Source organism: Triticum dicoccoides, chromosome 3A (genome assembly GCF_002162155.2).
Source record: "Triticum dicoccoides isolate Atlit2015 ecotype Zavitan chromosome 3A, WEW_v2.0, whole genome shotgun sequence".
Lineage (NCBI taxonomy): Eukaryota > Viridiplantae > Streptophyta > Magnoliopsida > Poales > Poaceae > Triticum > Triticum dicoccoides.
Window position 1 is genome coordinate 376,410,709 of NC_041384.1, and position 15,254 is coordinate 376,425,962.

The 15,254-nt window shown below is 42.3% G+C and overlaps 2 protein-coding genes across 2 annotated transcripts in view; both read right to left on the reverse strand.

The window, feature by feature from the left end:
- Positions 1-438: 438 nt before the first annotated feature.
- On the reverse strand, positions 439-1,295 carry LOC119271574. Its single transcript, XM_037553340.1, has 3 exons — positions 1,100-1,295; positions 947-1,001; positions 439-863 (listed from the first exon to the last, which is right to left on the reverse strand). The coding sequence occupies exons 1-3, from the start codon at positions 1,204-1,206 to the stop codon at positions 663-665; spliced, it is 363 nt and encodes a 120-aa protein (XP_037409237.1). The 5' UTR covers positions 1,207-1,295; the 3' UTR covers positions 439-662.
- Positions 1,296-1,805: 510 nt separating this feature from the next.
- Positions 1,806-15,254, reverse strand: part of LOC119268244 (DENN domain and WD repeat-containing protein SCD1-like) — a 29,540-nt gene continuing 16,091 nt past the window's right edge. Inside the window, exons 15-31 of the mRNA XM_037549831.1 lie at positions 12,034-12,109; positions 11,859-11,932; positions 11,728-11,778; positions 11,125-11,282; positions 10,443-10,490; positions 9,783-9,840; positions 9,617-9,700; positions 9,299-9,530; positions 8,996-9,195; positions 5,408-5,472; positions 4,474-4,597; positions 4,198-4,379; positions 4,026-4,097; positions 3,766-3,926; positions 3,603-3,641; positions 2,654-2,862; positions 1,806-2,110 (exon numbers count right to left, since the gene is read on the reverse strand). Coding sequence (XP_037405728.1) covers positions 2,015-2,110; positions 2,654-2,862; positions 3,603-3,641; positions 3,766-3,926; positions 4,026-4,097; positions 4,198-4,379; positions 4,474-4,597; positions 5,408-5,472; positions 8,996-9,195; positions 9,299-9,530; positions 9,617-9,700; positions 9,783-9,840; positions 10,443-10,490; positions 11,125-11,282; positions 11,728-11,778; positions 11,859-11,932; positions 12,034-12,109 — 1,929 coding nt within the window. The 3' untranslated portion in view covers positions 1,806-2,014. The remainder of the gene's footprint in view (positions 2,111-2,653; positions 2,863-3,602; positions 3,642-3,765; positions 3,927-4,025; positions 4,098-4,197; positions 4,380-4,473; positions 4,598-5,407; positions 5,473-8,995; positions 9,196-9,298; positions 9,531-9,616; positions 9,701-9,782; positions 9,841-10,442; positions 10,491-11,124; positions 11,283-11,727; positions 11,779-11,858; positions 11,933-12,033; positions 12,110-15,254) is intronic.

Consider the following 15,254-nt stretch of genomic DNA (forward strand, 5'->3'; position numbering starts at 1 on the left):
ACTGGAAGCGCCAGGCCTCACAGAGCACAAGGAAGATTACATGGAGCACAAGGAAGTCATAGTAAGTTTAACAGATGGTTCTACATGAACAATTGTGCCTAACAACCTTGATGTATTAAATATGCTTGTTGTGTAGAGCTCAATTGCCTCATCCATGAAGTTCATGCCAAACAAGGGTTAAGGCACAGTCCATTTTACACTGCATCCTATTTCCTATGGAGGGCCTCCTGATAGTAAAGCTCTCTTTCAACATATTTCCAAGCTGCAATCCACCAGTAGCAAGCTAAGCCTCATTGCATAAGTAGACATATCACAAAAGGAACATGTCAAGAAAAAGAATTGTGCTTGGGATGGAACACACGTATAACCTTCGATGACTTATCATCAACACTATAAGAGGAAACATGTCATCAAACTTTGCAGCGGAAACCATAAACATGGTAATAAGAGAATAACTAGGTTAATAAAGAGAAAAATGAATGCGGAAACAATATATGGTGCATGGTTGAGGAAAGTCCTTTCCCTCAATTAATGGTGAAGTCAAATCTCTTGGAAGAACACAAAATTAGGAGTATAGCAACATAGTTTCTGGATAAAACTGATTTTCTTTTACCTACAGCCGTCCAAACATTACATCAAACACTTGGTGGGCGTTGGAACAGTCAACTTGCAGGGCAGTGGGCAGTTGCGTCCAGACTCCAGACGATGCTCGATCCATGGCGAGTCCCTCCATGTTGAGCTCCCAGCGCAGGGGCAGTAGAAAGCCACCGAAAGAGGTGGGAGAGGCATGGTGTCACGGCCTCACGGGACTGGCCATGGTCTTCAGTGCCCTTGTTCTCGTCCAACATGTGGAGGTCCACCGGCTGTAGCAGGGACATGGGACATGGAGTGATGTAGGCACATACAGGAGATACCAGCGGAAGGTGCAGAGCGCCGGCGACAGTACCGTCCAGTCCCATGGCTGGCCACCGCGCCGTGCAACCAAGGGTTGACCGTCATCTCTGTCGCGAGAGCAGCATGGAGCACATCAGTGGAGTGGTAGAAGAGGTTAGAAGGAGCAGAGGAGGTAGGGGGATCCACGGTCATGGCAGCTCCTCACCTTGGCACACTCCAGCCAAGGCGGCCTGACGCGTAAGGACCCTCGGGCCGTCGGGGCAGGCGACGCCTGGGGAGCATAGCCACGGTGCAAACTACCGTCGGCAACATCACAGCGGAGCACACGGATGTGGAAGATGAGTGCGTGTGGGTTTCGAGCGGGACGCGGGCAAAGAGGAGACGGAGAAGGGAACGGGAGCTCGGCTGTGGAGCGGGGAGGAACGTGAGGCAGAGCGAAGGAGAGTATTTATAGTCTTGTTCGGGGGTGCCGTGGTGGCCTTGACATCGACGAGGTCTCTCTCGAAGCGAGTAGGGCTAGCAATTTCAGCGGCCACCGACTATACGGACGTAACAAACCAAACGCACCCAGAAGCGCACCCCGCCAGCTCCCCCACAAATTAACGCGTCACTACCCTATTGGCCCGAATTTTACTGATAGGAAAAAGTCAAAAAAAAACCTGGTAAACTAAACCTGGCCAGGTTTAGTATATGTATAATTAATGTTTACTTTCCTTTTTTCCACTGCTGGTGGAACTGTTCTTTCCTGTGAATATGCTACTGCCTTTCTTTTATTAATAAAGAAAATATGATGTGAGGTGAGCCCTGCAGTTTTCATGGTCAAAAAAGATAGTGTGTTTTTTCACTCATATCAGTCTGAATGTTGTCCGTATTAAAATATGCAAAACATCTTATATTTGTGAACGGAGGGATTACCTGGCAGGCTAGGGGTCACCTAGACCTTAAAATTATAGACAAAATTTCACACGAGACATCAAAACAGCTTTTGAGATTACATAATGGATGGAACAAATAGAGTTTCTCTCTTATTTCTACAAGACGACCAAAAACAGAAAATGACATACAACATCACAGGGCAATTGACATTTCTTTACATGAACATATATATCCTAGTAATGTCTTAGATACTTGTGGTAGCATCCCACAGCCTAAGAAGTCCATTCCGGCCACCACTGCATATTCTTTTCCTATCCAGGTCCGATGCTATACATCTCACCTGTCACAAGGAAAATTGAGGATTTAGAATGGACGACCATTTGTTCAACCATGAAGTTAACATGGCATCTTGGACATACTACAAACTTATAATGATGCTTACAAAAAAGGTGATTTTATGACGTGCCTTGGAACATCATATGCATATAGTATGACTATCTACAGTCATGCTTGGGAACAATTGGTCCAGTCGTACATTAATCAAACACATAGTTGTGCCAGGAACATCACGGAGCAGACGTCAAGTATGAATAGTAATTGTTTATCAAAAGATAAGTATGAACAAAATACAGATGTGGTACAAAGCATCCTTGCTAAAAGCAGGCAGCTTTGCTTGTTACGTACAAAGAAGTTAACAAAAGTGGGGGAAGGTATCTATCATCTATGTGCTGAATTTCTAGTGTGTGATTGTTACGTGCCTACCCCATTGCCCTACTTGCTATCATGCTATGACCACAATAGAAATCAATACAGGCCTCTCATTGATCAATATTGCAAACATGCTAGGAAGGAATGAATTAAACAAAGCAATGAGATGTATTACCACTGCAGACGTTTTCTGGGGAGTTCTATAAAGCTGCCATCCTGCAACTTTTGATCCTGTATTTGAGAAACTTCCGAATCGTTCTTGTGGTCGATGGAAAAGAGACATAGAATTATCAGCAGCACCAATTCCAAGCCAGTGATCACCAGCACTAATGGACAGAACCGATGCCGAGTGAAGCGTCAGATTCTTAACACATTTTATGCCTCCTACAATAAAAATGAAATGTCCTGAGTTCCATTCACCAGTTTCTGCCACATTAACATTATATTTATTTTTCCCTATACAAGTGTTTGTTCATAAAATAATAATATAAATTTGAAACCATAAAATGATGAAATGAGGCTACCATCAACAGATCAGTTAAAGGTAAGAGGAGCGGCTCGTAAATTATAAAGATTGAACATATAACTTGACACAGTAGTCTATCTTTCTTTTCTTCCTTTTTTGGTAAATTTTCATGTTGTTATGGTGTCCAAGCCAAAAGGGTTCCACATATCCAATAAGTATGCGGGTTCCAGTAGATATGCAGCCACAGGTACTAAAAGGTCCACAATACACTGATTGGTGCTAAGTGCTCATTACGAAAACTACTAACATGTCATCGAAGTCAATGACACATTGCATTGATGCTAAACTGCAAACTAGACATGCTGAATAACTTGTTCAGTCAATCATACAGTGCATAGGACTGCCGCCGCTAATAACACGGAACTATTTCCAATTTTATGTAACTTTGCATCCACCATCACATGGGTAATTACTGGAACAATGTGGATCAGTCATTAAGCAAACTCGTGCTGTAACACAGCTCAGTATCCTCTAGTGATAAATGCTATGTGTCCTTTTTGTACAAATAATGCAAACACATTAACTTTCCTAAATAAGGTACAAAAAAGTAAATACAGAAAAACAGATGAAGCAATTTTCACAATCCATAATGCATCACCTTCGTTTTCCCAAAAACGTATAAGCCCGTCAGAGGAACCTGGCATATTAATTAAGGATCAGATACATGTGACATGGAGAGAATTCTTTAATCGTGAATAGACACTCGATATGATTTGGCAGACCTCCCACCTAACTTTAAAAACAAGCAATGGGTCACATACCAGTGATAATTCCTTTATCCGAAGGTGAGTATTCAACACAAAGTATGGGACCAGCATGGCATGCTAATACAGCATCACATGTTCCCCGTGTAAGAGACCACACCCTAGCTGTCCAATCATCACTCCCAGTTATTATCGTTTCCCCAGTCATCCTCATTGATCTATAATTAACCAAAATTTGTGTCAGCATCTGTAAATTACTGGTCGAAATCGCCAGCGCAGGAGAATGTGAATGCTCAACAGTCCAACAGAGGCATTACCTTATCCACTTTGTATGCCCTTGAAGCTTGAACATCTGCTTACTTGAACGAATATCCCAGACATGCGCCACCCTGATGAAATGACCTTTCAGATTAGAATGGAACAAAAGTTGTTCAAGTAAATATTAGTTTAAAGCACTAAAAACATTTCCAAGTTAAAAAAAGTACATACACATCTCTCCCAGCAGCTGCCAGAATTCCAGTCGAGTCATCGTATTCCATACAGAGAACTGCACTTTGACAACGACCCACAGTAGCAACACAAGTATCAGTCCGGACATCCCACATCTTCACCGTGCCATCATGAGATGCAGTAAGAACACGTTCTCCTGAGAGCATCCGCACAGAAGTGACCTATATCAATGTCAATTGTGCATGAACATGCTTAGTAAGGGTTAGATATGGAGACAATGATATGTAAGTTACTACTATTGATGAAGAAGCTAACCGGTGCATCATGGCCCTTCAGTTCTTCCAGAAGCTTAAAAGCTTGCTTATCCCAGACTATGACAGATTGATCATCACCTCCAGAAACTATTTTGCCACGATCTGAACTAATAGCCCGAACTGTCCTGCAAGAATTTAAGTGGACAGCAGTTAATCTAGACTGAATTTGAGTAGCCAAATCAGCATGGCAAGTTAAAGACCCTGAATACTTTACGATGCTGCTAGAAAGACAAAAAACCAATCAAAAGTACTTGAAGGTCTATGACTAGTCTGTTGATAACCACTACTGCGAACGCATCAGCCATAGACCACAAAAGACCTTACAACACTTTACAATTAATGTTACTGTTGTCCTATGATTCTCAACAACTTTATGGATGAGAGCACGAACAACACTCCTCCCAGAACCAATGCATGAATATTCTTTTTTCGTCGTACGAAAACAAGTGTAGAACTGATCCAATGCTCGGCCAAAAGGAAAAGGAAAAAAAGGCTATCACATTCCTTGGTTGAACTTTAGACATAAAGGAACCATGCTTGAAAGGGCAGATATAGGGTATGCAACTATTACATGCAACCCCATGCCCATGCATTTGCAAGATGGTTCAAGTTGCGTTATGCAAAAGACTCTCCAAATAACAGTAACAATGATACATGCTTGAACATGTATACTGAGAAAAGTCAACTGTATGCTTGCATTATACAGTGTCTCGGATGAGCAATTGTAATTAGTTAGTCAGATTACTATACACCCAACTATGATACTCCCTCCATCCCAAAATAAGTTCCGCTGACTTGGTACAACTTTAGTACAAAGTTGTACTAAATCAGCGACACTTATTTTGGGGCGGAGGGAGTAGGATATAAAATTAAGTTTAAATGCAATGTTCACACAGCTGACAGTTCCATTGAGTAATGTGGATGACATTTTCTACCTGGTATGCCCTCTAAGTGTTGCTCGAAGTTCGGAACCACGCAAACTTGGATCCCAAACTTTTACCTGCATGCAAAATCACTGTATCAATCACTATCCACACTAAGGACACACATACGCACAATTGTTCATGAAGAGATTTCATTGTAATGCAGCATAGCTATAAGCACTGACCAATAAGGTGAAGATAATGAACAAGCACTGCGCAGATGTTACTGAAACCCTCAACTAGTAAGAAGCACTTAGCAATCCCCAACAAAGTAATTTAGAGTAGAACAACCACTGTATTGCAAAACTTACAAAATCATGGGCTACAAAGATAGATGTACGTATTTTTGCAAGAGTTTGCAGAAGCACAAATGATGTTACCCAACATAGTACACGTAATACCAACCGATTACAAGCAATCCTGCACAATGTTGATTGTTCAAGTATGGCTACAAGATAAGGAATAATCCAATTTTAATCTGGCTTTCGTTTCTTTTCTGGAAACTGGATGTGAACTGAGTGAGCAGTGGGCCATAACCAGCCAGTTCACATTTTCGAACACAATTACAAGCCACTAGCAGGCGTTATACATTTCGATATTGATCCTTTGTAGCGTGATCCTCTGGACACCAAAAAAAGTAGATCGCACAGAAGCCTTACTATGTAAGGAAAAAAAATATGCACCCAAGCTCATATGATCCCGCGTGAACAGGAAAATCATAAAAATAGTAAAAAAAACTAAATTTTAGAGCATCCAGCCAAACCCTCAAAAGTGCTAACTCCTCAAAATATACCCTTTTTAGGAGTTGAGCCACACCTAGCCGAACCCTCGGTCGGTTTAACTCAAAAAAATTAGGCTGAGGTCGGCGCCTAAGATTCGAACGGCCGAAGCAACTTCTCAGCAGAAAACCCTCTCATATGCATCCACATCACTCGACTACCTACACCCGGGCGCCGTCTCCGCCAATTTCCTTTCCTCCGCTGGCCAGCACGCACGCTCGCCGACACCCCCACCGACCTCTCGGGCCATGTTTGATTAGCTCGCCGGCGGCGCCACAACCGGAATCGCCACATATCTTCACCGTCACCACCGCACTCTAGTGAACGAAGAAGGCCACCGCCGAGCTTGGGTTCGTCCAAATCGGAACCGGTGGATGACCGAGATGCCGCTGAGCACCCGCGGATGAGCTAGGTAGCGCCGGATTCGCGGCCACGCCAACCAGAGTATGGCCGCAGCGAGCTTGGCCGGCGACGGGCAAGCACGGCTTGGAGGAGAGTCTTGTTCCTCGGAGCCTGCAGACCATCACCCAGCCCCCACTGTCCACCCGCAAGCCTAGCTGTCACCTCCTCCACCCGCAAAGTGTTCGACAAATTGCCTAGGTGCGTTTTTTTGGCTTTTTGATTGTGTTTTATTGTTTTTGCAATCAAAATCAACATCGAATATTCCAAAGTGTAGATGAAGAGGTTAAGGGAGATATTCTTCGACGACTCTTCGTCGGAGGAGGAAAAAGACGATGATTTTGAAATGGCCATTGTCGTGATCGTTTGTGATACTTTCAGCGACCAAGACTAGGATCACAGTTCTGCCGCTTGTACATCAATCGCGATAGATCAGAAGGCCATGCCAAGCTTATGAAGGATTACTTTGCACCCAATTCAACCTATCGAGAGAAATATTTTCGCTGGCGATTTCGGATGCACCGAAGTCTCTTCCTCACCATTGCAAAAGTTGTTGAGGAGCATGATCCATGGTTTACACTTAGGAGAAGTGCATTGGGAGAGATAAGTGCAACTGTGCAAGCCCATTGATGAAGTATGTCGTGGCTGTTCGAGTGCTTGCCTATGGGTATTCAGCTGACACCATTGATGACTATGTCCGCATTGGGAAAGATACAATCCTAGAAGCCGTTCGAAGATACACACAAGCTGTCATTGAGATTTATGGACCGGTGTACTTGAGGGCACCCAATGATGAAGACACCGAGAAACTCTTGGGTTTGAGTGAAGAATGAGGATGGCCAGGGCTCTGTTTTCGAGTCGCTCGACTAGTCGCGACTAGTCGTCGACTAGTCGATGAGTCACACTAGCAGGGGCGACTCAGCCTAGCGACTCGACTCATGGTATGAGTCGAGCGACTCAAGCGACTAGTCACGACTAGTCACGACTCGTCGTGTTTTCTGGGTCGAACGACTCAATTTTTTTTCTCTAATCTTGCTTGCTGGAAACCTAGATCGAAGCAGTTCCCCCTCCCCCCTGACCCAACCCTTTCCTTGGCAACCGCCGCCGCCCATGGTTGCTGGCTTGCTGCTCCTCCCCTCCTCCCCTGGTTGCTGCTGCATATCTGCTCCGTCCCTCCTCTGGTTGCTGCTGCTGGTGGTCTGCTCCTCCCCTCCTTCCATGGTTGTTGCTGCTGCTGGTCTGCTCCTCCCCTGAGCTACCAAGCAGAAGCACTAGAGGTCTAGAGCAGATCAGAGCAAAAGGAAAAGAGATGATACAGGATAGTGCTTCTGTATGGTAATTTTATTGTACCTACTGCCTACTGCATAACTCACGTCGACTCGTCACATGTCGACTCGTCGACCATGAGTCTAGACTAGTCACGACTAGTCTAGAGTCGCCGCCCCTGAGCGACTCGTCGACTCATCGACTCAAAAACCTTGGGCCAGGGATGCTTTGATCAATTGATTTCATGCACTAGACATGGAAGAATTGTCCTACAGGGTGGAAAGGTAACTACAAAGGGCATTCCAAAGATCCAACCATCATTCTTGAGACAGCTGCATCAGAGGACTCTAAATTTGGATACTCCTCCAAAAGAATACATGAATTTCATGCAACTTATTTCATTGCATCAACCATCATCCAAATGAAGTATCAGGAACCGTTTTCATTTAACTCCTCAAAATTGAGGAGTTAAGGTTTGAGGGGGCCTTTGGAGGCTAAATTTTAGGGGTTCGACTAGAAATTCCCTTAGGCATCAACCTGCTCATGTCTTCTAACTGCATGCAAAATTTCACGATGAAAGGACATCTGCAGTTCCCTGCACAAACAAAACAAAAATAGGTACCCTAGCAAAGTCTTTTTGGAGCACCCATGTTTTTTCCTGCACAGGGCACCACAGATGTCCTTCGACACAAAAATTTGCATGCAGTTATAAGACATTATCATGTTCGATTCCTAAAACTTTCAGATTTAATGATATTTTTACTATTTGTTTTGAGTTTACTGTTCATGTGAGATCATATGAGCTCGGGTGCAGAAACGTGGTATGCATCTCTACAAAGACAAGTATTGAGAATATCAGTTTTTCTCAACAAAAAACATGACTAAAACCATATCTGGTATTTCGAAAGCATCCTGATTAACGTTTGTGTTCCTAACTTGCCTGGTAGGTTCTAATTTTCATGATAATGTCATAATGCACTTGCTTTTTCCTTGAAAAAGTTTCTCCACTTTAGATTGGTAAAAATTGGAGAGGTCATCATACTAAAACCATGTACTCTGGCCCATGATTCGCTACTGGTGTGGTTAGTACCAGAATTTAACAATTACGCTAAAGCAACGATTGCAAATAAAATAATTATGACAGCATAAAGCTAACCGTGCAATCCGTGCTTCCACTGATGAAAAATCCAGCATCTTCACGATCACCAACAAGGTCCCACACCTCTTTTCTTGTGACACAATGAAGCGCAGTAATGGCAGCTGTGTGTCCTCTAAGGATCCTCATATTTGTTTGAGTTTTCTTCTGCGCAGCAGCTAGGTCTGTTTTGCCCGCAGTAGCACCAGCCTTTGTATCACCTGAGATTATCCAAGTCACATTAGGGACATATGGAGATGTCAAGATAATATATTCTCCATTTAGGTCCTCAAAGGAGGAAAGGTGGGCCTAGCTTAAACTTACTGGCTCGATTGAAGGAGCTAGCTCTTAAGCTTCTGTCCCTACTGAACATACTGTGCACCCAACTTCGGCCTAACACGGATGCCTCAGCAGGTTGTTCGCTTTCATCAGATATATCAAGCGCACGAGGGGAAGCCATGCTATATGATGGCGGTGGTTGGCCTTTTCCTATAGGGACCCCCCAATAGCCAACACGAAGTTGTTGCAGATGTGTGAGCAATGCTCTAAGTTTGATCTGAGGGAAGTTCAAAATAATTATTAAGAAAATACATTTCACAGCGGGCATTTATCAAGACACTGTCATGTTCTAGTTTGACTTACAAGCTGCTTATAACCTAAGTTGTTTCTCTCTGCTATTTTCTCGATCATATTCCAAGAATCGATATCAGGTAGTCCCAATCCAGCCTACATTATAGGCAAAATAGAAAGTCAGGATAGTAAAATTTGATTGCTTGACAGTGAATACAAGACGTAACCTGCTAAGTACCATGTGAGTTGCCATGACAATGAGCTGTGCAGTAACTAATGTTACATAATTTGTTGACCTGCGGAAACAGAAAAATAAACAAGAGATAAGATCATTAGATAACAAGTATAAATATTGGAATTTTCTTATTGTATTGATCGGTGCTACCATTATCACATCCATGGAATGCGCCTTGAGCCATGTGCACATTATCTCAGTGTACATTGATTGCAATAGGTTGAGAGAATGTGCAGAAACCTCAAGCACTCACTGGTTGAGATAGTGGGAGCACCCACCCATACAAGTAAAAGGAGTTTCTCCCCACAGTAGATGCATTGGTACTTTGTTTGTCCCATTTTTTTGTAAATACTGGAATTTGTCTAGTAAAGAACAGATGAACGTTGACATCGACACGTAATATTTTCCACATTTTATTTCAATCAACTTAATGCGATTTTATAAATCTGCTATATCAGTTACATGGTTTTTCTAGTCTAGAAGATACGCGGAGGCATAAAAAGGAAAAATTACAGTTATATTGCACATACTGCACAACCATGTAAATGTAAGATATTCCTTACTGTTCATATTTTAAACCTGCATCAAGAATTTCTGTCTAATCATATGTTGCAAACTAATACATGATGTAAAGGCATATACATAACTAATTCAGAAACTTACTTGTTCGAACAGTTTTCCATCAAATATTCAAAGTAGCCATCCCAGAAGCTGCCAAAGAAAAACAATCATGTATACTATTCATACCATAGATGGACGCTACAACAACTCTAACCCTAGATGGACACTGAATGACTAAAATTACACATGGTAATGAACCTATTAGAAACACAAATGAACACATGGCAATAAACCTAAACAAACAGAAGAAAGGAGAATGGATCTCCCATCTATTAAGAAGGGTGTGATCCACCTGATAAACTTAGAACTTACTCTGGAGACTGTGATCCACACAGGCCGATGAGTAATCATGCTGCTGGCGATAGACAATGTTTGTTTGAATTTCATGTAACTTATTTTGATTCTCCTCACTTTTCAGGATTGCCTTATTTTTTTTACTTATGAGAACCTACACGCTATTTGTCAATTGAAGCCCCAAAGTTATATTTTAGTCCACACACACACACCCTCAGCTTATTTCAAAACAAAGCTGCAATGACATGACAGGCACACACACACGCTTAGCTTATTTCAAAACAAAGCTGCATGGCATGACAAGCTAATGTGCTGTTCACGGTCGACGTAGCAACACTTTTAGATTAGACAATGACATGGCATATGGATTGCACCTTTGGAAACTAATCTTAACTTAAGAACGAATTATCTCATGCTAGTAACGACATACTGAAGCTCCTCCCAGACTGATAGGGATAACAGATGACGCTGGACATAGTCTTGAACATTGTTTGGGTCCTTCCTGTACATTTCAGCAGAAACTTCAAGAGCATCTCTAATGGTTGACACATCATCGCGAGAGCTAGCAAGAGTTATAGCCGTTTTAAGCTGCATGAAGAGAGAATGATGAGATTCTTTGCAAGAATCGACACGACAGAGAAAAGAAGATAAGCATATTGATAGATCTGCATGTACACACACAAAATGCAAGCTTCATAAACTTGTAAAGAAAGAAGCTAGGCGTAACTTCCATAGTAGTGAAGTGATAATTAATTGGGTACGATTTCTACTGAAAACATCGGCACAAATATAGCATTATAATTTTATAAGCTTATAAAGGCAGTACCCACCACCACCTGATACAGAAGTCAAATTTTCATAGCAATTAAATTATAAGTGATGAGTTAGCACAACTAGTTTGCCCACATACCTACATCTTAGTGACCAGCTAAATATCATGGCAATCACCGCCTTGAACATGAAAAACTGTTTGCAAGAACCAGTACTTATACCATGCAGAAAGTGGGGCTATGGAATAAGAAATAAGACTCACCAGTTCTTTTACAGCAATAAACTGCTCATCAGTCAAGCGGCATTGCCAACCCTATAAGGTAGAAAAGTTACTTATGAAGTGGATCAGAAAGTAGCAAGGTATGCACTATGTAGTTATAAGATTCAGATTACAGAATGAATGTGCTCTCTGATGCATTCAACAAAGCCACTCCCTCCGATGCCTTCTGCATCAGACTCAATCAAGGCTGCAAAAAGGCAACAGAAATCATGTTGGGCAAGTAAGACATATATAGATAAATGTGTTACACAATGACAGAATATAGTATAAACTGAAACTTCAAGATACCAAGAATGGTTCCATATTCGAATGATGAAAGGGGATCCTCAGTTGCCCCAAGTCTCAGAAGACGAAGCCATAGTCCCTGAAGATAAAACATGCAAATAACTTTAGCATAAGATGCTTAGTAGGGAATTTTTAGGCTAAAATTCTCTATTAGGAGAGGAGTTTGCTAGAGGCTGGGCAAGGCGAGTTTCCTGTCATTGTGGTCATAGGTCAATTGGTGAGGATGACTCTTGATCTCGCAGTTGACGGATGCAGTGCTCATACTGTAAATACTTGTATTTTAGTTGTTCACGCTATCTTAGTGTTTTCTTCTTAATGAAAATGGCACGCCTCCTTTCTCTCAAAAAAAGTGATGCACTTCCTTTCTCTCAGAAAAAAATGACACTCCCAGGCATGTGTGAGAAACAAAGTTTGCAGCGCAGAGTTCAAAATGAAACAACCTGAACAACACTGCTTTAAATTGCAGACTAATGGTTCTATCGCGATTTTGGGCCTCAAAATGTTATATTTATGGCATTCCAGCTTTAGTGGTAACTAGCACAAATGCCCGTGCGTTGCAACGGGGCATACATATTCTATTGCACAATATCAATTTTGTGTGACATATCTTTAGGATACATATTTTATGATTCGATATCAATTGTGTGTATCACATATATTTTTGACTATCACATACATCAGGTGACAATGCCGGCCTTTTTTACTGTTGAATTACTCCTTCCTCCACCCTACATATATGTCTCTGTGTTCTGCATCATCTTAGAACGACTCTCTTTCTCTACCGCGCGATCTTTCGATGACTCTCTAAAAAAGTTTATGTTAGCTGGGGTTGCTCGTCTTGATTGGATATTGAACGATGGAGGTTACCTCATGTTGTAAGAAATGTTTAAATTTACATTATTTCAGTTTTGTTTTTGTCCGAGGGTGGTTGGTAAATGTGTCTACCGGGTAACAATCTCGAAAAACCGTCTGTGTATTGTAGTAGTACCAAGGCAGAGTACCAAGGCACATCTACAATAGCTTTATGAGATAGCTTAAGCAAATATTGAATACAAAATAAAATTTGACAATCACTTTAATGGAAAACTTTACAACAATGCACTGGCCCTTTAGAAATGTAGATATTACCTCATACCTGGTGTAGAGTATACAAAGTTCATACATTAAAACATAGGTTTCTACATAAATTATCAAATATATACATTCACGTAATGACACGCACGAAAAAATATATACAATAGAGCAGGGGTGATCGATTGTCTTTTCAACTAAGGGAAAATGAGATAGCAAAAAGATAGATTTCCAAACTATGATTTTAGGCATGGAATAATATTACTATTCATCAGATAAAATAACATTTCATAGGATAATATAAAATCACAATAATTAGCCAAATCTGTAAGTAAGAAGTGTTCTGATGTTGTACAGATTTTTAATAATTGAAAATCATATTCAGCAGCAAACTTGTGTGCCTATAATTCCATGCTTGTTCATTTTATAAGTTGTGGGATAAAATATCCCATGTGTAGTACCAAAGCCCACACCGGTGTACTTTTTCAATTAACCTCGCTGTCATAGTATTGTTTATTTGATGTAAAAAAAACGATGCGAGACTAACTAATTTAGAAAGGCCGCTGTTTTCCTAACACAATTGTAAGCCAGTTCAGTTGGCTTTGTCCTTCCCGCAGAAATAACTATTTTTTGCTTCAGACCAGGCCCAATATCGGTCCATGTGCAGGACAGAGGGTCCATAAGTTTGTTGATATTAAGTAGTGGCTAACTCTATTTTCCATCACAATTGAGAGCTAGCTCAATTGGCCTTGGGCCTTGTTGCAAGGCCGGAGCTCTGGGGTTCGACTCCCACCCGGCTCCTTTTCCTTTTTTTCTATTTCGCACGCTGTACGACTCCCACCCGGCCGCTTTCCCTTTTTTTCTATTTCGTACGCTGTACGCGCGAACAACTGGCAAAAATCCAGTGCAGATGACGGACGAAAAAATTAACGGGCAATACAAAAGGACCCCATGACGAAAAAAAGTGGAGAAACAATCCTTCCTCTAATATTAGGTAAAGATACTGAAAATTCACACAAAACAGAGGCGGCTGCACACTTGCTACTTTCAGGCACGGCCATGGCTAGGCTTTTGGCTCAGAAAGGATTTAAATGACATCAAGACTCTTAGCGCTTGTTTGATTGGTCACTGGGTTTGCCTCACTTTTCCACACTCCATGTTAGCTAAGTTTGACTGAGGTAGGCATGTTTTTGGTTCGCAGCCACATATTAGGCAATATCCATTTCTAAAGTTGGGGTCCCACTCCATAGAATCAGAGTGTTGTGCGAGAGGGCCGCTGCCCCATCCCGAATTGACATAAATGAACAGGTTCGACGTTGTTGTAATTGATTACACTTTTTGTTAGCAACTGAGTTGCAGGGGCAAATGATGGTGTAGGGGTTATAGGGCCCCAGGCCGGATCATAGCCTGGCACGGCTGACCGGGCCCGCATCGATAAGCCAGGCAGGAATATTTTGGCGAGGCTGACCCTGCGCATGTCGCCAAGATCCAGGAGGGATCAGCCCGCGAGGCTTATCCTGCCATGCCGTCAAGTCGAGGTGTGAGGTTGATCCCGCCCCACGTCACCAAGATCCAGGCATGACCACCCCAGCAAGGCTGAGCCCGCTCAGAGCATGGTTAATAGTATAGCCAACTGCTGGCTATATAATGTTCCCATGTCATATATAGTCATCATTTATAGTCACTCATACAACAAGGTTAGCTAGCCTTAGGAGAGTGGCAAGAAATAGAAGGATGGTGGAAAATTATGATTTGATGCCATATCTTTTGGGAGAGCTCACGACCAAATAAGCCTATCGTCATTTCTTCTTAGGGGCTGTTGGTTTTGAGCCATGGGAAGAAATTTGGAAACTTGGGCTCCACCTCGTTGCAAATTTTTCATTTGGCTGGCCTCTCTAAATCGATGTTGACTGCTGATCGATTGGCTCGTCGAGGTCTCACCCGGAAAAATGCACGCTCTGTGACCAGGAGGAGGAAACCATACAACACTTGCTCAGTGCATGCGTGTTCTCTAGAGAAGTTTGGTTCTCTGCGCTATCCTTGGTTGGGTTACAACAGCACACTCCAGGGCCAACTGATTGGTGGCGCCAAGCAAGGCAGCAAGTGGTTGGACAACCTTGCAAGGGTTTCCATTCTTTGGTCGTGTTGGTAGC

What these genes read in the sequence shown, in the direction of transcription:
- LOC119271574 (XM_037553340.1), bottom strand. Translation starts at nt 1,206, where the DNA reads ATGTTGCCGACGGTAGTTTGCACCGTGGCTATGCTCCCCAGGCGTCGC. An exon ending in CTTGGCTGGAGTGTGCCAAG is followed by an intron (nt 1,002 to 1,099) that starts GTGAGGAGCTGC and finishes CTCTCGCGACAG; the next exon opens with AGATGACGGTCAACCCTTGG. An exon ending in GCCAGCCATGGGACTGGACG is followed by an intron (nt 864 to 946) that starts GTACTGTCGCCG and finishes TCCCTGCTACAG; the next exon opens with CCGGTGGACCTCCACATGTT.